The sequence below is a fragment of the Grus americana genome, chromosome 4 (genome assembly GCF_028858705.1).
Source record: "Grus americana isolate bGruAme1 chromosome 4, bGruAme1.mat, whole genome shotgun sequence".
Lineage (NCBI taxonomy): Eukaryota > Metazoa > Chordata > Aves > Gruiformes > Gruidae > Grus > Grus americana.
This window is the reverse complement of record NC_072855.1, coordinates 59,010,663-59,033,317: the sequence shown is the minus strand read 5'-3', so window position 1 is coordinate 59,033,317 and position 22,655 is coordinate 59,010,663. Positions and strand designations below refer to the sequence as shown.

General features: G+C 40.0%; 1 protein-coding gene across 6 annotated transcripts; it reads left to right on the top strand.

The window, feature by feature from the left end:
* Window positions 1–457: 457 nt before the first annotated feature.
* INTS10 (integrator complex subunit 10) lies at window positions 458–22,655 on the top strand. Of its 6 annotated transcripts, none has more exons than XM_054823946.1 (18): window positions 458–616; window positions 1,701–1,768; window positions 2,031–2,134; window positions 3,151–3,290; window positions 4,170–4,251; window positions 4,560–4,700; window positions 5,655–5,826; window positions 6,273–6,442; window positions 9,942–10,075; window positions 10,860–11,016; window positions 11,679–11,761; window positions 12,604–12,756; window positions 13,875–13,983; window positions 14,364–14,443; window positions 14,934–15,096; window positions 16,200–16,293; window positions 20,291–20,368; window positions 22,276–22,655. In XM_054823946.1, exons 1-18 carry the CDS (start codon window positions 488–490, stop codon window positions 22,430–22,432), a joined length of 2,214 nt encoding a protein of 737 aa, XP_054679921.1. In that variant the 5' UTR covers window positions 458–487; the 3' UTR covers window positions 22,433–22,655. The 6 variants fall into 6 exon arrangements, with proteins under 6 accessions (XP_054679921.1, XP_054679923.1, XP_054679925.1 ...); XM_054823948.1 differs by having other exon boundaries at window positions 460–616; window positions 10,863–11,016; XM_054823950.1 differs by lacking the exon at window positions 20,291–20,368 and having other exon boundaries at window positions 462–616; window positions 10,863–11,016.

The window sequence follows — 22,655 nt, the reverse complement described above, 5'->3', positions numbered from 1 at the left end:
TCAGTAATAGAAGTCCTCTTGTGCTTATCTTGTTATTTCTTTTGCTAATGGTGTCATTTTGTTTCTTTTCTCAGGGATGCGCCTCATTCACTATTTACAGAGGCGAAGTACCATCCTTTGTTTTATTTCTCGGATCTCTCCAACACTAACTCCCAAGCTTCCTACTCCACCAGTCCTCCTCAGCCTACCCCCCTCCCAAAGTCCTTGCACCTCACTAGCTCCAGCCCAGCGGCCACCACAGAAAAGACACATCCCGGGACCGAGAGAACGGCAGAAGGGAGGGAGACGGAGCAACGACAACACGGCGGAGCCGCCCCGCCAGCACGGAGGGACTGCCGGTACCAAGAGCTCTCCTGCCCGCTTCCAAAATGGCGCGGGCGCGCGCCCCCTCAGCCGGACGCAGCCAGGGCGGGGCGGAGGAGCGGGAGAGACCGCCCCGGGACAGCGGGGCGCATGCGCGCCGCCCGGCGGCCGGGCCGGTAGCAAGATGTCGGCGCAGGGGGACTGCGAGTTCCTGGTGAAGCGGGCCCGCGAGCTGGTGACGGGGGACCTGTGGGCGGCTAAGGCCTGGCTCATCACGGCACGGAGCCTTTACCCCGCCGACTTCAACATACAGGTAAACGCCGCCGCACCGGCGCAATATAAAGGCGCGGCGCGCCGCTTCCACACGCGGCCTTGCGGCGGGCGCTGACTGACTGCCGCTTCGGCCAATGGGGGCGGAGGGGCGGGGCGGCCGGTTGCCGTGATGATGACGGGGACCCGACTGCGACGATGTCGTTTCGTCTCCGTCACTCACCGTGACGGCTGTGGCAGGGCCCTGTCAGGGGATGTGGAGAAGGGCGGCTCCCCTGGCAGCGGTCAAGCCCAGCATCCCTGGCAGCGGCCAAGCCCAGCGCCCTGACAGGCGTCCGGGCCCAGCACCCAGCTAGCGGCCTGGCTCAGCACCCCCAGAGGGTCCGAGCCAGCCCCTGTGACAGGGGCCGGACTCAGCACCCGTATTTTGCAGCCGAACACTCTTTTGCAGATTTACTAAGTCACGTTTCATTCCTGTCTGAACGCACAGGACGGCTGTGGGGAAACGCAGAGCTGCGTGGCGGTGGTGCTGCAGCTGCCCAGCCTCTCACTGTCCTGTCCAGTGGTTGAAAATAAAGTGGCAAGGTTGTCACTGCTCGTTGTGTTTCACTGCAACAAAATCCACTCTTATGAATGCTTTGTGAAATTGGTGAAAGTGTTGGATTTTTAATAACTGAGGGGAAGCTCCCTTTCTGCATCTGATGTCTGCATGTGATGAAAGATTTGGGTTTGCTGTCGCAGAAAAAAAATAGCTATTTCTAATAGAGATTTAAAGTACCACTCTTGCCTATAGCTTTTGTGATAACTTGGGTTTTTGCAGTGCATTTGACTGGAAACAAACCATGGTCAAAGCACTCTTTGAATTCTCACTAAGTTCTTTATTTGCATAAAACAGAGCCAGCATGTTAATATTAGAGTACTTGTCATATAGAAGTTCATGCCTAATTTAATGTGTGATTAGGTAGTCTAAACTTGTCTCCTAATTTCTACAGCAAATGTTGCAATCCTTTCATTTTCTGTTATTCAGATTGCTGTGGCAAATTTGGGCCAGTTTCTTAGAGTGGAAGGACTGATCTGATTCATAAATGTATTCAAGAAAGCTAATGTTCTGTTCTTCCGTCTTGCAGTATGAGATGTACACTATTGAGAGGAATGCTGAAAGGACGGCGTCTGCAGGCAGGCTGCTGTACGACATGTAAGTAATCAGAGCTGGAACTCTACAATTAAGCCAGGTGCTTGTTTCCATAAATGTCAGAGTTTCCAAAAATATAATGTGAGTGTTCCTGGAAGACCGTGTAGATAAATTAAGCAGAAAAGGTCTTATTGATTAAAAATACAGAGTAAAAAGGAAGGTTTTATTTTCCATTTGCCCATGTACATTCTTTCATAGGAAGGTTTTTTTCTTGGAAACAGATTTTGAGATCGCTGTGCATTCTTTGCCATTTATTTTATTACAGGTTTGTGAATTTTCCAGACCAACCTGCTGTATGGAGGGAGATTAGCATTATTACATCAGCATTAAGGAATGACTCACAGGACAAGCAGACACAATTTTTAAGAGGTAATAGTGAGAGTCCTGAAGGAATCTAAAGATAAGCCCTCTGGTTACATATCTAGTGTGGCAAGTAAATGTCAGTCTTTTTAACTTTGCTTGTGGGCTGCAGATTTTTTTGCTCAGTTCATCCTTGGAGATTTCATTCAGTATGTTAGGCTTAGGAAACATGAAGGGACATGAGCAGCTGATTTGTATTGCTTTGTCTCTTATATGGGTAGACTAAGTCTGCCAGAACAACAAACACTTAGAAAAGAGGTTGCATAGGGAGTAAGTGGAATGGGACTGATGAATCATCGTCCCACTGATTGCAGAGAATAATGAATGATCATAAAAATGGGGTCAATTTGTACGTATGAAGTGAAGGTTATGAAAATTAACAGTGACCAGAAGGTCTTGGCATTCACTGCTGTGAACCACAGGCAGTTTTCAAAGCAGGCTTTACACCTGACAAATTATAATGTGCTGTTTGAATATGTGCTGCAGAAGCTCTGAGGATAAGCAGTGTGTAACTCTGCATACAGGCTATTCTGGTTAAGGAAACACTTGCTTTTTCATGAGGTGTGTTTATTTTTCAGAGAGAATACATAAAACTTACAGGGAGAATATGTTTGTTTCCTTTTAGTGTCTCAGTGGGCATTTAAATTGAAACAAATACCTTTTCATAATGAAAGTATTAATTGTAGAGGAAGTGGATTGTAAGTAAAAAAATAACATTCTTGAAAAAGCATCTTAAAATGTCAAATATTTAAGTATTAGGATTTTCAGTGTTCCACTCATTAGCAGTCTTACTTGTTAATTCAAGTGTGTGCACCCAAGTAAACACAGATGAATATTCTTGTGGTCTTCTCTGAAAGAAACAGCAGGTTTTTTCCAGGCATAGATATTAAAAGCAGAAAAAAGTATAAGGAAATCTTTTTCACTCTGCATGGCAAGGTGATGTTAACTAGTCTTTTACTCTTTGTCAATCACCTTTACAATTCAGACATAGCAAGTTAAACACTTTTTGATTATTTTTTTTTAAGGATTATTTGAAACCCTTCCTGGTCGGGTCCAGTGTGAAATGTTACTGAAGGCCACAGAGCAGTGTTTTAACACATTAGAAAGGGCAGAAATGCTACTACTACTTCTGCGACGTTTCCCAGAGACTGTGGTGCAACACGGGGTAAGAGACGAGAAGTTCATAGTAACTATTCAGGATATTGGCATTCTATTTCTTGAGATTTTGCTGAAATGTATTTTCCTTTGCTTAGTGAGAAGTTGAGTCTTTTTATTCATGTTTAATTGTGGTTAACAGTGCAGATTGCTGTATCTTGACGTTTCCACCAGGAAAGAATTGGGCAGAAAACAAATGGAAGCAAATAAAACAATGTTTTTGTTTTGTAAATGCAAGAATATTCCATGCTTTTTGAAAAAGCAGAATAGCACAAAAAAGAGTGTAGAGGACTATTACAGTCTGAGAAAGAATATTGCTTCAGCTTTTTGTCAGTAAACTCTCATTGAGGGCAGAGTGCTTTGAAGTTATGTGTAGACTCCAAGCAGCAGCATATTTGCTTTGACTTATGAAACTACAGCTGGAGCTCTTTAAATGATGACTTACTTTATTTAAGGACAGTGTAAGGAAGTTTAAAAATAGTTTAAAGACTATAGAACCTGTTATTTCTGAGACTGACGTACACTAACATGTTCTAGCTCGTACTAGCATCAGGCAGAGTGCACAGTCAGTTACTACAGCGCAGGTGACAAGCTGCGACTTTAAGGCCTGGTACCTCCGTCGCTTTCACCTGTCTGCACGTCTTTACTGATACAGTCGCATGTGCAGTTTTTCTCCTAGCCTTGTTTTGCTGTCTTCTGGCATTGCTTTTCACCTGTTAGGAAGTAGGGATAGTAGAACTATATATTTAGAGACTAGCACATGCAATTGCCATATAGTGAATTGCTACTCATGCATCCAATGAATTATTGTTCAACTCCATTGAATCACAGTTCAAAAAGTTTCTAAAACCACTGGTCCAGTGTTTGATTTTCGCTTCTGCTTACCCAGGTGGGCCTTGGAGAGACATTATTAGACGCTGAAAGTATTGAAGACCAAGAATCCCCAGTGAATTGTTTTAGAAAATTATTTGGTAAGAAAATATTAAAGTTCTTGTTTTGTTATACAGCATTTTAGTATGGCAAGATTCTGAGTTCAGTAAACTGCTTTCAAGATACTAAGATTAGAAAACCACTTTAGTCAGAAGAGGCTCAGGCCAGGCTGACCATATGGTACAAATTGGTATTACAATCATTCATGTGAAGTTCTTTGTGATCCTTTGTGATGTACGGTCAGCCAGAGATGGAGGCTTACATTGCTGATTGAGAAACTTTATTTAGGACAAAAGGAACAAAAAACCCCACAAACCTGAAGGATTTTTTCATTTGTTTTCTATTTTAGTTTGTGATGTTCTTCCTCTAATAATTAACAACCCTGATGTTCGACTTCCTGCCAGCTTGTTATATAAGTATCTGAATAAAGCAGCAGAATTTTATATTAACTATGTAACTAGATCTACACAGACAGAAAGCCAATATCAAGGTAAGAATATTTTTACAAAATTAACCTTTCTTAGAATGTATTTTAGTATTAGTGAAGTAATATCCATAAATGAAGAATGCATTACTTTTATGTAATGTATCCCATGGACAAGGATCATAGAATCCTGGAATCATAGAATATCCTGAGTTGGAAGGGACCCATAAGGATCATCGAGTCCAACTCCTGGCTCCACACAGGACCAGCTGAATCAGAGCATATGACTGAGAGCATTGACCAGACGCTTCTTGAACTCAGTCAAGCTCAGTGCTGTGACCACTTCCCTGGGGAGCCTGTTCCAGTGCCCGACCGCCCTCTCCGTGAAGAACCTTTTCCTGATATCCAACCCAAACCTCCCCTGTCGCAGCTTCATGCTGTTCCCTCAGGTTCTGTCACCGGTCACCAGAGGGAGGAGATCAGTGCCTGCCCCTTCGCTCCCCCTCGTGAGGAAGCTGTAGGCTGTGATGAGGTCTCCCCTCAGTCTTCTCTTCTCTAGGCTGAACAAACCAAGGGACTTCAGCCTCTCCTCATATGTCTTCCCCTCTAGATCCTTCACCATCTTTGTTGCCCTCCTTTGGACACTCTCCAATAGTTTTATGTCCTTTTTGTACTGTGGTGTCCAAAACTGCACACAGTACTCGAGGTGAGGCCACATAGGATTAATAGTAGTATTTGATGTTTCTTAGTTCTTTGATAACCAAAATACCTCATGATGCTTCAACTACTTAGTCATGATGCTCGTGATGCTTCAACATATGTACCGAGAGGTAGGACAAAATGTCCAAGATCTTCTTATCCAGCTTATTAACTCTCTTGGAGGAGGAGGCAGAAATGCCTACTGCTCCCCTGAATCATTACCCTGAAAGCTCCAGTGTACATTTTTACATGTCTCCTTCTTGAAAATAAATCAGTTGATTTGATTTCTTTATGAAGAGAAAAATGTGCTGGTTTTCCTAGGTTCACAAGATTCCTCTGATATTATGTCTCCAAGCAAGCGTAGCTCTCAGAAATATGTAATAGATGGTCTCACAGAGAAATCATCCCAGATTACAGATCCTTGGGAGAGGCTATTTAAAATATTGTCTGTGGTGGGAATGAGGTGTGAATGGCAAATGGATAAGGGAAGAAGGTGAGAAATGTGTACTTTTCCGGGTATTTCTTCTCAAGGAGAATTTGGCTTTTTAATTCTTAAGGAGGTGGGTTGAAGAAGGATTTTAATAAGAGGACATTTTGTGTAAATTCAGTGCAGCTCTTCTTTCAAGACTGTACAATGTAAAGCAAAAGCATGGATCTAAGGAGTCCTTTGAAATTAGTCTCTAAACTAACTCTTTGTTGATGAAAGTCATGCTTAAGAACTATAGTACTGTGGGGTATCCTTTCCTAGGTGCCTCAGCAAAGAGAAACATGGTAAATGTTTAGTGAAGTTTCACTGGTGTGCATTCCCAGCCTCCACTGACTTGCAGCTGGGGGATTTCCTCAGTCAAAACATTAAGTTTTTCACATTCACTATGTGTTCTTTCATTTAGTTTTGGAGTCGGTGTATCATCCTGAATTCTTTTTGTCTCTCTTCCTCAGAAGTTATGGTGATATTTTGCATCGAATGAAAGACCTCTGCAGATACATCAGTAACTTTGATAGTGATGCACACGCTAAATATAAAAATCAAGTAGTGTATTCCACGATGTTGGTCTTCTTTAAAAATGCGTTCCAGTATGTCAGCAACATCCAGCCATCGCTCTTTCAAGGTTAGTTTCTAATGTTTCAGCTTTTGTAAAGAGTTCTTTGTGACTTCATTCCTAATGTCTGAAAGATCTTTTCTCATTAGTCTATTGAAACTATCATTTTACAAAGTGACATGGGTCTTTTTTAAAATTCTCCCAACCCTTTAATCTTACCAGCAGTAGTAGATGATGACAACTACTGTAGTGGATCAGACCAAAGACCAATCTAACTTGGCATCATGGTTTCAACCTTGGTTGGCAGCAGTCAGTTGTCTAGCAAAGAGAAAAGTAACAGATGAGATGTTATGAGAAACATCCTGAGGGTTGATTCCTACTCTTCCTACGCATCATGTTTGCTTCATTTTCTCCTCTGATTCTGTTTCTTTGAAGCTGACATTTTCCTGGCTTCCTTCGGTCAAAAGATTGTACAAAAAGCTTCCACAAAATAAGTGAAGATATTTTTGCATTAGGAGCACACAACAGATTTATAATTAATCGAATAAAAACTGAATAGGAAAAAATTTCCTGAAATTCACAAGCTTCCAACATGGCTTTCTTTGTATAGTTTAAGCATAATCTTAAAGGTGTGCTTTGCACATTAATCCTAATTTGTAATTAATTTGTAAATTGAACATTTAAAGTATCAGTGGTTACCTGTGCTTTTTTCCTACCCACTCAAATCTGCATTTGGGGCATACCAGGTTGCTTGGAACACCTTGGATTGCTTCTCCAGGGATTGACTGGACTTTTCAGGGATGGCCTAGAAGCTCAAGGAAGTTCTTTAACCTCCAGTTTGTTTAGAACTTACTGAAATAAACAGTATTATAAAGAGGAATTTTCAGCTCTTAATAGTGTGCATTTCCTGCTTCTTCACTCACTGCTAGGAAATCCCTTGCAACAATAACAATTGTCACCATAGGTAATTAGTACTTATTAACACTATAATTACTGGTTCATGATAAAATTTCCGTTTTAATTGTGTGTTGTGTTCATAACTTTTATCACAGTTTCCTGCATGGAGTAAATAATCGTTTGAGTAACTAAACACTCAATACAACTGATGGGTTTTAAACAACTTTACAGAAAGTTGGGTAATCAGTTGAACAATGTCCGTAGATAGCTAAACTCAGAAGACAAATTACAAATGAAAACTTGTGTGCAAAGAATGTGTAGTCACTTTAACAAATACAGGAACTAATGGAGTTGAGTTTTTTCTCTATCCAGAGGAAAGAAGAGTTATGGTGGGGCAGTGAGATACTTTAGCTGTGCATATAGTTTTAGCTGCTTGATTCTGAGTTGAGGAAGAAAGGAAGTAAAGCATTGGTGAAAACGTTCCTTTAAGTTCTACAATTGAGTATGTTAAAGCTCATGTTTTCAGACTGAACCACCATAAAAGAATGTATACTGAGATGGCAAAGTGAAGTCCCTTCTGTGCAGCTTTTCTGGTACCCCCCATCATTTCCTGACATCAGGAAAGTATTTCCAAGATATCTTTTACTCATTTCTCCTTTAGCATTAAAGTCTAGTGGTATTTAGTGCCTTTCATATTCTTTCTATCATTAGGGTTTTTCCTCCTTCTCGTTGGAGGGCTGTCTCCTCCTTAATCCAGTAACTCTGAGTTTTGATCTCTGACTTTCTTCTCGTGTGCGTGGATTTGCAAGAAACCTCTTGGGAGAAAACTTTTCAATGCATTTCTCTTACATAATTCCTGTCTGCCTTGCTGGAGGCTTGAGAACTGAATGAGGCAATTCACACCTCTCATAACTTTCAGGCTGCCTGCAGGCTTGGCAGGAGTTGCTATTTGGGCTGATGCTTTTAGGGGTTTATTTATAACACTCTGTGCTAGAAATCAATTAAAAACTCTGTAAGCTTAAATTCCAGAGCTTGGTTAGACAGAAAAACACAACATTGCTCTTTGTATGGCTGTGTAACTTTCAGTCATGTAAGAGAAAATTTGCAGCCCAAATCAAGGGTGAGGTTAGGTTTTGTTTTGTTTTAGGACTGGAGGTTTTGGAATAAAGGCTACTGAAAGCAAAGCACTTAACTGTTATTCATTCAAATCAGTATGAGTAAAAGAAAAACCCACTCCTTTCTTCTCAGATGTTAGAAGTAGGCAGCTCTTGAGATTCTCGTGATAAAACTCTTCCAGCATCCCAGTTGTGGTACTTTCATATCAGTTTCTCATGGATGCTATTTTCTACGTTATGACATGGCTCTATTTTCAGTTCACACAGGTTAGGTTCCAACACAGTGGACACATGATGGTATGGAAAGGAAATTTCAATGTATTGTAGCCTTTGTGTGGGGGACATTTCAGTGGTGGTATTTAGTTTGAAACTAGTCAAAGGAGATGACATTATTTGTTAAGCATGCCAGGTTGGTTGTTCCTTGTAACATTAACTTCTATTGTAGTGGACTCCTTACATGTCACTTTTGAGTAGATGGGAAAAGCTTAATGTGGGTTCTTCTATGTCAAGAGATGAAATGGATTGTCCTTATACTAAGCTCTCAAATTAGTTCTTTGCAATTATGAATGAGGCCTCAGCCTCATATCTTTATGCAAATAGAAACATAAGAAACGCACATACTGAAAATACTTGTCCACACTACTGTCTTCTCTGGTGGAGATTTCAACCAGGACAAATGGATTAATGGATTTCCCCTTTCCTTTATATTTCTCTTTATGTGAGCTTTGCACATCTATATGCAACTTGATTGTGTAAAGGGAGAAAATGTTTTTGAAGGGAAGCTTTCTCATTAGTGGCCACGTACCAATGTTGTTTGAGATTAAGAAGTGTTGTTCGTATTTTATATCTAATGAAACTTAAGCACTGAGATCTGAAATAACAGGTGCCAGATCCCATCGGATGTTCTGTGACACCAGTGGAAGCAGAAATTGTGTCTTCTGTGCCTCAAAATGAGGCTTCTCTAGAGGCTTTGGGGAGTGATGATGGGCTCAATTAAAGATTTAATTCTGTATACTGAAATCAGTGGGGGCAAAGCTGACACTGAGTGATCCTACTAGAGAAATCTTGTGATGAAATATGCTCACTTCTTCGAGGCGTCAGTGCCTGTCAGCATATTTTGGTTTCTCATGAGAATGTTTTGTGAATATTACTGTACTTGGCCATGTTTGTGGCTGTTAACTTCAGAGCCATTTGTTCTGTTTGCCTGCTGAATAGTTATATAAAAGCAAATAATACTTAATGAGAGAACACCTGCTGCCTGAGTATACTTTGTGCCTGCTCAGTAAGAAAAGGATTCAAAGACATTCTGAAGCTCTCAGGCAAACTCTTGTGATGTCTGGTAAATGGGTTCTGACCTTTACCGTAAGTCTGCTTTGAGAAAACCATAGCTTTACCAGCATAGTTTAAGCTTATGCAACTTAAATAAATTAATTTCAGATTGTTTTCTCTAGCATTATAATCATTACTTGTGAAGGAAACACAAGCAGCTTGATGTAGGCAGGAGACCTTTCAGATCAATTTAGAGCAATCCTGAATTAATTTATCCTTAAATCCAGGTCCAAATGCTCCAAACCAAGCCCCACTGGTTCTTCTCGAGGATGTGACCAACATCTATGGTGATGCAGATCTTGATCGTAACAAACACATACACAAAAAGAGGAAACTTGCCGAAGGAAGGGAAAAAACAATGGTAACTTTTCTAGACTTTTTCGTTCATAACAAGAATGGCATTGGTACTGGAATGTAGACAGTAGTGGTTTTGACACAGATGTAATAGACACATTTTCAGAGCTACCCTGGAATATCTGTTTATGACCACAATTTGCAAACAGATATATTTTTGGCTAAAGCCAAGAAGAATAAAACAATTTTTATAGCAATTGCTATAGACACATACGTGCTGATGTGAATACTTTAAGTTGAAGGAGTTCAGCAGAGACTGCAGAAACTGGTAAAAATGGTAGCTATAGTAGTCAGATGTTCCTACAGCTAAACCTCCAAATTAATTGACTTCATGATTGGAACTGTGAATACATCTATTTCTTTAATAGTAGAATACCACTATTTTATAGAATTTCTCTGCTGGTAGAAGTACACACTTATACAAGAATTATATTTCCTTTGCATTATGCCACTGCAGGCTTAAACTGAGTGATAAAGTGTAAAGTATGTACGTACTTTAACAGATAATCTGGCTGAAGCTCAGTGGTGGCACACCACATTTAACAGAATGAATTCATTTTGGCGTACTGTTTATCACGCTATACCACCGAGTTTCTTGGTAGCAAAGCAGATTGTTCTAATATTAAAACAAGCTAAGCAAAAAGTCACTTCAAGGCACTTAAACTAGGACCTTGGCATCTCTAGTACAGAATTGTTTTCTTGTGTTCAGGGGAACTTCTGTGACTTTAGAGTCCTTGGAAATAAGTATAAATTAAAGAAGTGAATCTTTTTGTTTTATACTGATTCTTAAGCAGAGCTCAGATGATGAGGATCCTTCTGGGAAGGCACGAAGTCGCCATATTACAGTAAACAAGGCAGATCTTGCAAATTCTATCGAAGTACTAGAGAGCTTTAAACTGGCAAGGGAGAGCTGGGAGCTGCTGTATTCTCTGGAATCACTCGACAAAGGTAGGGCTAACTGCAGGCAGAGTTGCATTTAGGCTTCATTGCTATGCATAGAAGTCATTTTACTATTGTTAAAATAGAATTCCTGTCATTGTGAATCCTTAAAATTAAATTTGCTTTGGGTCCCGAGTATTTTTGATATAAGTTCCAATAAGAAGCTTTAGCAGTTGTTGCATTTTTTAATATTTTGTTCCTGGATTTCATTTCATTCTTCATGCAACTTTGCTTATTGACCCCCACTTCTTTTGGAAGCAGCTTGTACTAAAGGAGCAGTTGGTTAGTAGTAGTGCTGATAATACTAGGTGAGGATATGCTGTTAATGGCTGCTTTAGTTCATGCTTAAGAAGATGTCTGTACTGTGTCTCTCCCTTTCTGGTAATACCTGGTGTGATAGTCTTGAAAACAAATTCCTGTTCTAAAAAGCAGGAAAATAGTACCACCTAGCTGCTCTTAGATTTGTTGGACACTGTGAAGAGAAGTGTAATCCAAGTATGATTGTATTGGAAGAGAGTATCCTATACCTGAAAGATTTCCCACTCTTACTGGTTTGGGTTTTTTTCATTTTTAAATTCAGCTGTTTTTTTCTAGATAATTGATATTTAACCCAAAGCTGTGCAATGCTTCACTTTCTCTTTTACTTTTTTCTTCTCTGACCACTTATGCAGAGTTCACCAGAATTTGCTTGTCATGGAAGACAGACACCTGGCTTTGGTTAAGAATCTTTCTTACAGACATGATCATCTACCAGGTAAAAAATAAAGTAAAAATTAGTAAAAATGACACCATTACGTTGCTGTTCTAGTGAATAGCTGTTCTGATTACCCAGTTTGAATGCTTTAAGTGTCTACTGATTTTATCCTTTAAAGCATGACCCTTTTGGGGATGGAATCATACCTTTCTTACCACAAGCTAGGTACCCTTCTTAGGATATTCCTGTCCCAATAGCTGTTTGTTGAGTCCAGCTGGTTTTGGCATATGGGAAAGATCTCTGCATTGGCATTTTGACCAGTGTGTGTGTGTATATATATATATATATATATATATATATATATAGTGTTATGGAAGAAAAGTGCATTTTATCTGTTTGTTAGTGCATTCTGTTGGAACACAGAGACACATTTTCAAAGAGCAGAAGATTTTAATGTCTCAGTTAAAATTTATCATTCTCCTCAGAAATGAGTCTGACTACTCGTTCCAAATACCATCTATAGAACAAAGCTTGTTCTTTTCTATTTCTCCTTTGAGGTCTTTTATTTTTGCCTGTACTTGTACCTGAACAAGAGCTATTTCAAACTTTATTAGTCTAAAGAAAGTACTGATTAACTCTGAAGAGCATTTGTTTCAGTTATAAATGCAATTTTGTAAACAGGCTTTTTAAAACAGAATTATGTGTGTCTTCTCACTGCCTTGCAAATGATTGATCCACACAGCACATCACTGGAGAACATTCTGGTAGATTAAAATTTTGAAGCCCTGTTACTTGGATGCACACTGTTTTGAAAGCTTTCTGTAAGGGAATTTTTATTTCTGTCTTTCCACCCATTGCATACAGAAGACCCTAACACTGTCTTTCTATATCTTTTTTTAAAGGGGCAGTACAAAAAAGCAATTAGCAGCCTACATCACTTGGCAGCTCTTCAGGGTTCTCATTCTCCACAGCAAATTACAGGACAAGGATCACTAGAAAACCAGAGAGCGCTAATCCAGTTAGCAACATGTCACTTTGCCCTTGGAGAATATCGGGTAGGTAGAGCATTCCACACGCTGGTCCTTGATCATCTGGCCCTGTGGTTCCTGTTTGTCATCTTCCTTTGAATTTTCCCGTTAGCCTTCTTTCAACAGGGTATTGAACATAAGCCAGGGTCTACTGAAAAATCCATGCTTCAGGGAGAAGCATGGCACAGTAACTGACTGTCCATTAGCATCTCTCTTAAAGAGTCAATTTGGTAATTATGATTTGGGGAGTTTAGTTATGATTTTCCATAGCTACAAGTGTTTGAGTGGTCTTTAAATGTAACCTTAAATTTGAATTCCTTAACTTTACTGAAACGGTTTTAAATACTGAGGGAAACTTCTTAGGTATAGGCTTCATGTGGCAAGGGAAAGGTTTATAGAAAAGAAAGTTTTGTGATCATCTTAGAAAAGAATTAGTTATCAACTGACAGTATAAGAGACTCCAGAACAATATTGTTTGGCCTGACCTCTGAACTCGCTTTACCTTTGCAATATATATTTTGTGTTTTTAATGTTACAGGAGTGCATGGTGGTTTGAGGTCAGTCAGTGTCAGCACTAATAATAAAGGCTGGGTCTCTTAGGATCTAACATCATCCTAGTACGACTGGACAAGACTTTTTGTCCCTTCCAGTTTACTGCTTTTTCATTGGAAATGTGATAATATATCCCCACAGACCTCTTATTGTCTCTAGGAAATAGCATTAAAAATTCATCGCATTTCTGTCATGTTGTCAGATTGCCATTTTCCTTTCTATTTTTACCATGGACAGAATAAGCTTTTAAAAACTGTTCTAAGAATTCATTTGAAAACTTAATCCTTCAAAATAAAATAGGTTTTCATTGCAGCTGTATTGACCTTACACTCTTGAAATGAAGAATGCCAACACCTATTTTTTTCACAACTCAAATGACTTACGTAGGCTCACGGAGATTGTTTAATGATAGCTACGTCTTTTTGCTGAGCCAAACTGAGTTACACCTTAAGTCCACTCAAGTTTTAGCAGAGAATTTTGTGATTGTTTTTTTTCTTTTGCAGTATGTGAAATTTTTAATCATTATTAACATATCTGAATTTTAAGAACTTTAATTTAGACTTAGCATTATCATGTCTCTCTTCTTTTTATAGCAAACATGTGAAAAAGTGCTTGACCTCATGTGCTGTATTTTACTTCCAATACAAGAAGGAGGTAAAGTACAAGAGGAGCAACCTAAAGTCAAGTCTAAATTCAGGAAAGGTATGGAGTTGCTACTACCCTAAACTCAGTGTCAGCTCAATTTTAGTTCATGCGTTTCAGTTGGGTATATAATTCTTCTCTTTTTGTATTACAAAAAGGGAGGAAGTTCTTTATCCCCTCTTGGCTTTGTGAGTGGTTTTCCTGCTGGTACCTACTAAAGTATATTGGTGACAAAGTCCTACCACAGGGAAAGAGAAAAGAGGAAAGAATTGTAGAATGTGTAACTTCAGGTTTTGAATCATTTGTAATTTACCTTCAAAGTTTTTCTCCCTACCTGAGATCTGGCAATTGTAGATTTGTTTTGCTCCATTCTGATTTCTTTCAAACGTAGATAATCATGAGGCCCCTAAAGAAGTGAATGATAAACTGTTCTGTTGCAGGGTCTGATTTGAAGCTTTGGCCATGTACCAGTAGAGCTATCATGCCTTACTGCCTTCATCTATTGTTAGCTTGTTTCAAGGTAAGCTATAGTCAAGGCTTCACATTCTCTTGTGTCTCTAAGGCCTGGTTGATGTATCTGGTGTCCTGAAATGGCATGGCCTTATCCCAGTGGTGTGACTAGGTGTGAAGAAGGGCTGTGCCTCAAGGGCTTCTCACCTAAATGGGTTTGTGGAGGGTCTTTTTTTGGGTGGGGAGGGAGTGCTGATGGAGGAGGGTTTGTTCTCTCTTTTTTTCTCTTCTATTCATTTTAGTTTTGGGGAGAGGAGATAGAATTAATCTCAAAATATTTTTGTCTGTATTCAGACTTCCCTTATAGGTCAGTGGACAGAATTTGGTATTTTGGCTGGAAATTTCCAACCTGTTTTAAATGTATATATTAGGGCAGAATGAAATATGCTCGTAAAGAACAACAACTGTGTTTACACAGATGTAGGTGAGATGAATCCCTTACATTTATAAGAGCAACATGTGCTTCCTGATTGTCTTAATGTCAATTTTTTTCCCTGAAGCTCAGAGCTTTCACAGACAGCAGAGATGATATGGCGCTGGGCCATGTAGTTGTTCTGCTTCAGCATGAGTGGCCAAGGGGTGAGAACTTGTTCCTGAAAGCCATCAACAAAATCTGCCAACAAGGAAACTTCCAGTATGAGAATTTTTTCAACTATGTCACAAGTATCCTTTCTCTAACCAAGAATGTCTTTCACATCCAAAACTATGTGCTGGGGTGTTGGAAAAGCTGTTAGATAGTTCCAGCAGCAGCTCTTCTCCATGAATCATATTCTGTATTTATTTCCATACCATGAAGCCTCTTGTAATAGGTGGCAGTGCACAATGGACTATAAATACGGCTCCTGTCACCTGTTCTGACACTTGAGAGTACCCTTAAGTACATTGTAATTGCACTTCCATTCAGAAAAACAGCAGCTTAGGCTGCTCGTGCAAGTGATGGCAGTCTTTTCAGTAAGATATATAGGTCATTATGTACAAGGTTGTTAACAAAAATGACAGAGTGGTACCCATGCTTCAAGGACTTGAATGATTTTGTTGTTTACAAAATGTTGTTTTGTTGTTTATGAAATGCCGTTGTTTATGAAATGCTTTGTGTAGGAAAGATTTTTGGGTTGAGTAATGAGATATGTCAAAGTTCATGCAAAGCATGTCTGATTTCTGTATTCAGATATCTGACATACGCTTTGATCAGTATACACACACGTGAACAGTTTAGTGCTTAACCTAAATAGACATCCAGCCATGGTCCCCAGGAAGCAAGGAGTCTAACTCTTACCTAAGACAACTAAAAAAGCTCTGGTGTTAAAGGAAGGAAAAAAAAAAAAAAAAAAAGAAGAAAAGCTAAGTAAGGGACCGAAATAGAAAACTAAAAAGGGTGGTATGTGCCACCGTGGTGGCATTTCCTTCAGTCCCAGCCTCAGTATGCACAGCTTTGATAACCTGCAATGCAGGAAAAAGAAGTAAAAACAACCAGGGAATTTGTTTGGAGAGATGAGCTTTCTTTACCTTTGACTGAAATGAGGAAAGAAATGAAGAAAGAAAAGAAATTGACTGATGTGTGTATTTTGCACTTTAAAAAGCCATTTCTCATGAATTTGTGGAAGATTAGGAATACATATTATCTTCTTTATCATTTTTAAGAATGAGATACTTCAATAGCTGTTCATTTTGACTGTCCTTTCAGCAATGTGGCTTCAGATGTGAGGGATAAGAAGGAATGTTCTCTATCATTTTTTCCCTACTCAAATCTTTAACGTTTTCTTCAGATATTGATATGTTGGAGGAATTTGCTTATTTAAGAACACAGGAAGGAGGGAAAATTCATCTGGAACTGCTGCCAAATCAAGCAATGTTGATCAAGTAAGGACAAAAAAGCATTTACTGTTTTCTTTGGAAAAAAAAAAAAGGGAGTATGTTCTGGTTGTAAGCTTTCATGTAATCTTCTGGATAGTAAGTTTGTCATCTCTTTGAGTTTAAATTTAAGGAGTTGGCTAAGGAGTTCAAACAAGGCCGTGAGTTTCTTTTTCTGACTCTCCTGCTGATCTGTGAATTCTTTTTGGAGGTTCTTCAACTTTAAACTCCTGCTTTTACAGAACTTTATTTTTAAGTCTTGCATTTGCTTTGAAATGATCCATATTAAAGTGATTACAGTATTGGTCTTTCAACCAGACACTTGCACTTTGCAGGAATTCTTTAAATAATTAGGCATGAGTGCAAGGTGTTGTTAATTTTGCTGAGCAATAATTCCAAACAGCAAGCACTATTTGTTGTAAACAAAGTTATGAAAGACCACTGAATGATAAAAAACTTAGGTATAAAACATAAATTAAATTACACTCCAGGTAAACTCTAATAACCTTTCTGTCAGAACTAGCAGGTCATCTTTTGCTATGTACTGAACAAGCTTATTCTGCCTAGCTTATTACGAGATGCTGAAGGAAATTAATAATTTGGATTAACTTTCTAGGTGTTCTTAGTTTTGAGACAAGACTGAACAAGTATCTGCTGCAGGGTTTTAGTGGCAGAATGTTTTGGAATATCCTGGTGGCTTGTTAGAACTTGTGGTATTTTGCTTTATAAGAGGGGGACTGCTGAAGTTTGTTGAATTCCAGTTTGGGTCAGTGTATTCTGGCTATTCACTAACTAGAAATGGGCTACAGTTTTTTAAAAATGGGAGCCTAACATTAGACAACTGGATCCAAATTTGGACTAGTAAATAGATTTTCCAGAGTTCTAGGTAACCAACACAAAAATGAGATACTAGGTGTAATTAAAGAAAAGAAAAAGAAGAAATACAAATGCTTAATTATGTGACAGAGAATTTTCTCTTTTAAGCTCTAGATTTTCAAACTCTTACCCTTGCTATATCTCACTGCTTCTAACCAGCTGTATGAAAACAAGAATCAGGGTTTGCTGCACTACATATGATGTTAAGTAGTAAGCTTTGTCAGCAAGAGGGCTTAGCACTGAAGACTACGCCTGGTAACTTCTTAGCTGCTATTTCAAGTTAGTTGTAATAGTTCAGCACTATTTCTCTGCATCACAGCTTTTATTTTGATTGGTGTGGTAGCTGTTACTGTTCTGACCCCACCAGTCAGGAAGTAGGGAGTGAGCAGTGTTTCTAGCAAGACTAAATCTCTTTGACCTCCTTTTGACCAGTGTTACGTTTGCTCAATGATGGAAATGCTTGTAGGAGAGAGGTCCGTTCCTTTGTGCTTATTAAGCCAAAACAGTCAAATATCCCATCCAGCTGGAAATGCCGTGTACATTTTATGTGACTGAGATGTGTAGGACAGGAACCACTTCATCAGAGACCTGATGGGAAGGAGAGTTCAGTGTGTAGTCCACTAATTGGAGATGACAACTACTCAGCTGGTACCCCAGATATTTTTTTTAGCTGGGCTGGCTGTGAGGCTCAGGGATGGTGTCACCCAACAGTGTTGACCTCAGTGGCACTGGTTAGCTCACAGCCTCTCCCAGCAGGGGGTTTAGATAAAGTGTGCCAGCACAGCCCTGTTTCCTGGGACAATGGTTGGTAGGCTCAAAATCTGCAGACTGGCTTTCATCTTTCAAAACCATCACCAGTTCTGGTTGTAGGAGCTGCTGCACCATCCTCTCAATAATTAGCAGAGGCAGCTCAGATACTGTTCAGTCATGCACAGGAAGACTCTCTGAGTTTGCCACAGCAGCCCAAAGACAAAGCAGTTGCTCCGTTGCTTGATCTTTCCTCAGCATAAATGTACGTGGCACTCCTGCATCTTAATTGACGGGAAGTGTATTACAGAGATTAAATGTTTTTTATAAGGGCAGCTTTTTGATTTATGACTTACAGGACATTTTCTCCCCAGGTGAATTCCACATTCTTCCAGTACTTTTCCTCAGTGCTTTATACTTCATAGGAAATTACATTCTTTTTTTTTAACCTAGGAAAGCAAACTGTAATGTGGTTTTCAAAAGCTGAAGTAAGATCTTGGTAGCCTGCAGACTTATAATCAGGTCCTGCAAAATAGATACACAAGCTTGGAAGCTTTCCCTTTGCTTGTATCCGTTGTGCGAATATGAAGGTCCGTGGTTTTGGTTTTAACTGGTGATACAGCCAGCTCATTCTGTTTGCAGTGTCAACGAGGCTTCTACGATGAGCTCTGAATTCAACCATTAAGTGCTTTTGAACTCCTTTCTAGACAAGCCAAGTTTCATAGTTTTATTGATTATACATGTCAGTAGTGGCAGTGTTAGCTAGTGACATTAAAGAGGAAAAGAACAATATGCAAGAAATTACATTAATATTGTGCTCCTCTTTTTGATAAATCTTACTTTAATTAGTCTAATCTTAGCCTACCAAACTGCATAAACTTGATGTGAAAGCTGTTGAGTGCTCTGCCTCTACTCACATTCCCATCACATCTCCCCTTGGGGACAGAGGAGGAAAAGCTCAGTTGGTTTGAAGTGAAACAAAGTATCTTGAAAGTGTAATTTTTATTCTGATTGTGCACGTGGCTATGTTGAGGTCTGACTGCAGATCTTGCAAACAGTAATGAAGACATAGTTGTGCAGAATCCCTTTTGCAGACACCTGCCACCCTGGGACCAGTAACATCTTGCTGTTCCTTTGTATTTGCTGTTCCCTGTGTCCATTTTTGCAAGTACTGGACTCATTCGTGCCAAGAACTTTTGAAAAATTATCTCATTTGATGAATAGTTCTTGTGAATATTTTATTTCAGGTTATTGTAGCCTTATTGTAGAGTGTTTCTGTACTACTGAAATGTCGCATCTTTATCTGACTTTTATAAACATAGCTCACCATCCATATTCATTCATAAATTATAGATCCTAACCAAAATGCCCACCTGTGAGATCTGAAAGTACGCACCTAACTCAATATTACAGGCATGCAAGTGCAAGTCTTGCTTCTCTGCTCCCTTCTTAGCATCAATGGGGGTGAATGATGCACTCAGTACTCAGGTGCCTACTAAGATTTAGGTGATGTTTTGAAAGACTTAGGATAAGAAACTAGACCTGTTCTTTATATACCAAATTTCTCATTTCTCCTTTGGTGGGGCATTGGATTTGCTCTAGGCTGGATGCGTGAGGTTATTTTCTTGTGTTATAGATAGCACACAGAGATAAGGACTTAACTTCACAGAGAAGACAAACTGTCTTACAGCTGAGACACCTTTTGGGGCTAGTTCACCTGGCCCTGGCCATAAACGGGAGGTTGCTCTGAGTGGGCATTTGTGCTCTGACATTGTGCTGTCCTCTAACAGCCACATTTGTATACAGTTTAAATTTGAAAAGATAAAAAAGGCCATCTGTGGGCTAATGAAAAGATACTTGGGCAACCTGTAACAAATACTGTCATGTACTCAACTTGGCCTATTCCTGCTGTGCATGCGCTCAGCTTGGGCTCGGCAGCAAATCCCTTAACTCCCAAGCTGTGGGCTCTCCCGGTTCGCTGATGTGCTCTTGCTGGCTCTGCAGGGAAGCTGTGGTATCTGTAGTGCTCCTCGGATTAAATCTTTTTCTGACTGACACACTTCCTGGGAAGAGCTATGACAGTTCATCGTAGTACAACTGTGAATTGTTTTTACACCTACCGCTGTACTTTCTCCCGGTGTAACTGTCCAAAAATACGTGTATATATTTAGACCACAGTTGCAGAACAGCCTTGCAATGAAATCTGGGGATATTTGCATGTTTGATGCTGTTAGGGTCCTGCACCCCTTCAGCTGCTCGGTGGTCAACTGCTATGTGGTCTCACCCTAGTTCTTTGTTGCTCCTTGTTCTGGAGAGTTGTTTTGCACCGGAGGGGGAGTTGGTGTGTGGGTGTTTGAATGCTGCTATTTGCTGTTTTTTAAAGGACTTCTAGCCCTCCCATGGGGTTACTGCAGCAGGAATTCATACCTGTGCTACCGCCCAGCATACAGACTGCTGACAGGTACCAAGTGGAAAAACCCCGCTCATAGTGTGCTGTGTTTTGTCAACATGTTTTACTGCCCATGGTTTTCAGCAATTTGTTACTCAATATTTATCTTTTTTTTTTTCCTCCATTTGTGCCTACATTGCCTGGCAAACCATGTTGTTCTATTATAACATTTATTTTTCTTTTTCCCATAAGTTGCCAGTATCCGTGTCCTTTCAATTTAATAATCACTGTTGAATTTAAACAAAAATTTAGAAATCCCCCAAAATAATACCCATGTTCAATCACGTATTAGCAAGAGTGTAACCCTTTCTTTTCAAGATACTAGTTACTGGATCCCTTTGTAGCTACTTTTCTTCATTTAAGTTGATCTGAATTCTGTTTTCTGTTTTCCAGCTGTTACATGACACACATCTTCAAAAGTGCTGCCGGCTTGCTCAGTAGCTGTAGGTCGCATATTCTCCTTTAGGTTGTAACTGACCATAGCACTCAGCTGCCAGCGATGTTTAAGACAGTAAAGATGGAAAACAGGGCTTATCCCATAACCTCTGACTATGCTGGAGTATTTTCAGTGCAGTTTTGCTTCGCTCAGCCTAGCTCATCAATGAATTGCCCAGTAGTCTCCAGGCTAGTCTCTTTGCCTTTTCCACATGTTACAGAGGTCTCTACTGTTTTGGCAGAGAGTGCTGGACTTGCTGATTTAAGTGAAGGTGGGGTGGTATTGTTGGTGACGGTAATTCCCAGACTTTTCCCTTTCTTGTTTCCAGCATCTCTGGATTGGCATAGATGCCCTCACCCTTTATTTTTTATTTCCTTTCTGTCTTTCAGTGTGCTTGCTGGGTTCAGCCCAGCTCTTCCCTTCTTACCCACCACTCAGGACTTGTCTCAACGTTACCATTATGCTTTTCTCTGTAATTAAATTTATGCTGCTCCTTTAGTAGTCCTAGGGCTCTCATTTCAGGTTGTATCTTTTGCTTCCCTTCCCAAGTAGGGCTTGCAGGTAGATGTTACAAAGTCTTCATCTTACTTACCCAGGTCTGGACCAGCACAAGTAAAGCGTAGTGCTTTGGCGCTGCAGAACATTGTTTTAAAGACAAGATTTAGATATTGAGTGCTACAGGCCAGCGTGAGGACAAAGAACTGTTCATAAGAACAGCCTTTAACAGGGCAATATCCCAAGAGTTTCCCCAGCCAGCATCGCTTTAGCTTGCTCAGTAGCTGGGCCTTTGTTCTGTTTGAAAACAAGTCCTGAACTTCTGCGCAGAATAAATGTAATCCCTGCCTGATGTCTAGTATCTCCACAAGAGCTGACTTCTACTGATGCAGACCCACAGCCTGGCTTTGGGCCTGTGAAGTGTTCACTGCGCCTTTCATTAGTCAAAGAGTTATCAGCGCCCATGGGATTATACAGGTCCTTCCTGCATTTTCCTACTGGTGCAAGATGCCCTCTGCTTGTTATGGTGGCAGCCATCTGTCCCCTTCCTCCAGAGAAAGCAGGTTCATCTTTTCTTTCAACCCCCAACCATTTATAGAAGTGATTACAAGGAAGAAGTGGCCCAGGCAGTAGAGAGAAAAAAAAAAAAAAAAATTCATTTCCCCAAGCAGGAGAACTGTGTTCATGCTGGGTTAAGGGAACAAATTTTCCTGTTAGCCAGAACAGCAACATTTTTGTCCCAACAGTCATAATCAAAGCAGTGAGAGCATAAACTTCTATGGAACTTCTAACGGTTGAAAGACTTGTAAGCTACTAAACACATGATTTTTGAAAAGCAGCATAGCATGGGCTATTTGGCTCTTCTTACATAAACATGGTATGGACAGTAGATATATAGTAAGTGACATGCAGCGCCTTTTAAATTACTGTAGTGCACCAAATAACCGTCATATGATGTTGTCTTTCTCTCTTTCCTTCATGGCTTAAGGCATCATACAGTTACCCGGGGTATAACTAAAGGAGTGAAAGAAGATTTCCGCCTGGCCATGGAGCGCCAGGTCTCACGCTGTGGGGAAAATCTCATGGTGGTCTTGCATAGGTTCTGCATTAATGAGAAAATACTGCTGCTTCAGACTCTTGCTTGAATGGACTGGACCATGATGCAATGTCTCTTATGGAGAGAGGGGAAGGCTCTAAAGTGTATGAACAGCAGCGTGGTAGTGGAAAATTACTTGTGCAGTGTCTCAAAGAAGTTCCCTATGAGTTACAGGTTCTGTAACACTACTCAGTGTTTGTTCACCGCTTAGTTTTCTTGTGGGGGTAGATAAAACTTTATAAATAAAACTTTGTTTAAGAAGTTTTCTGTAA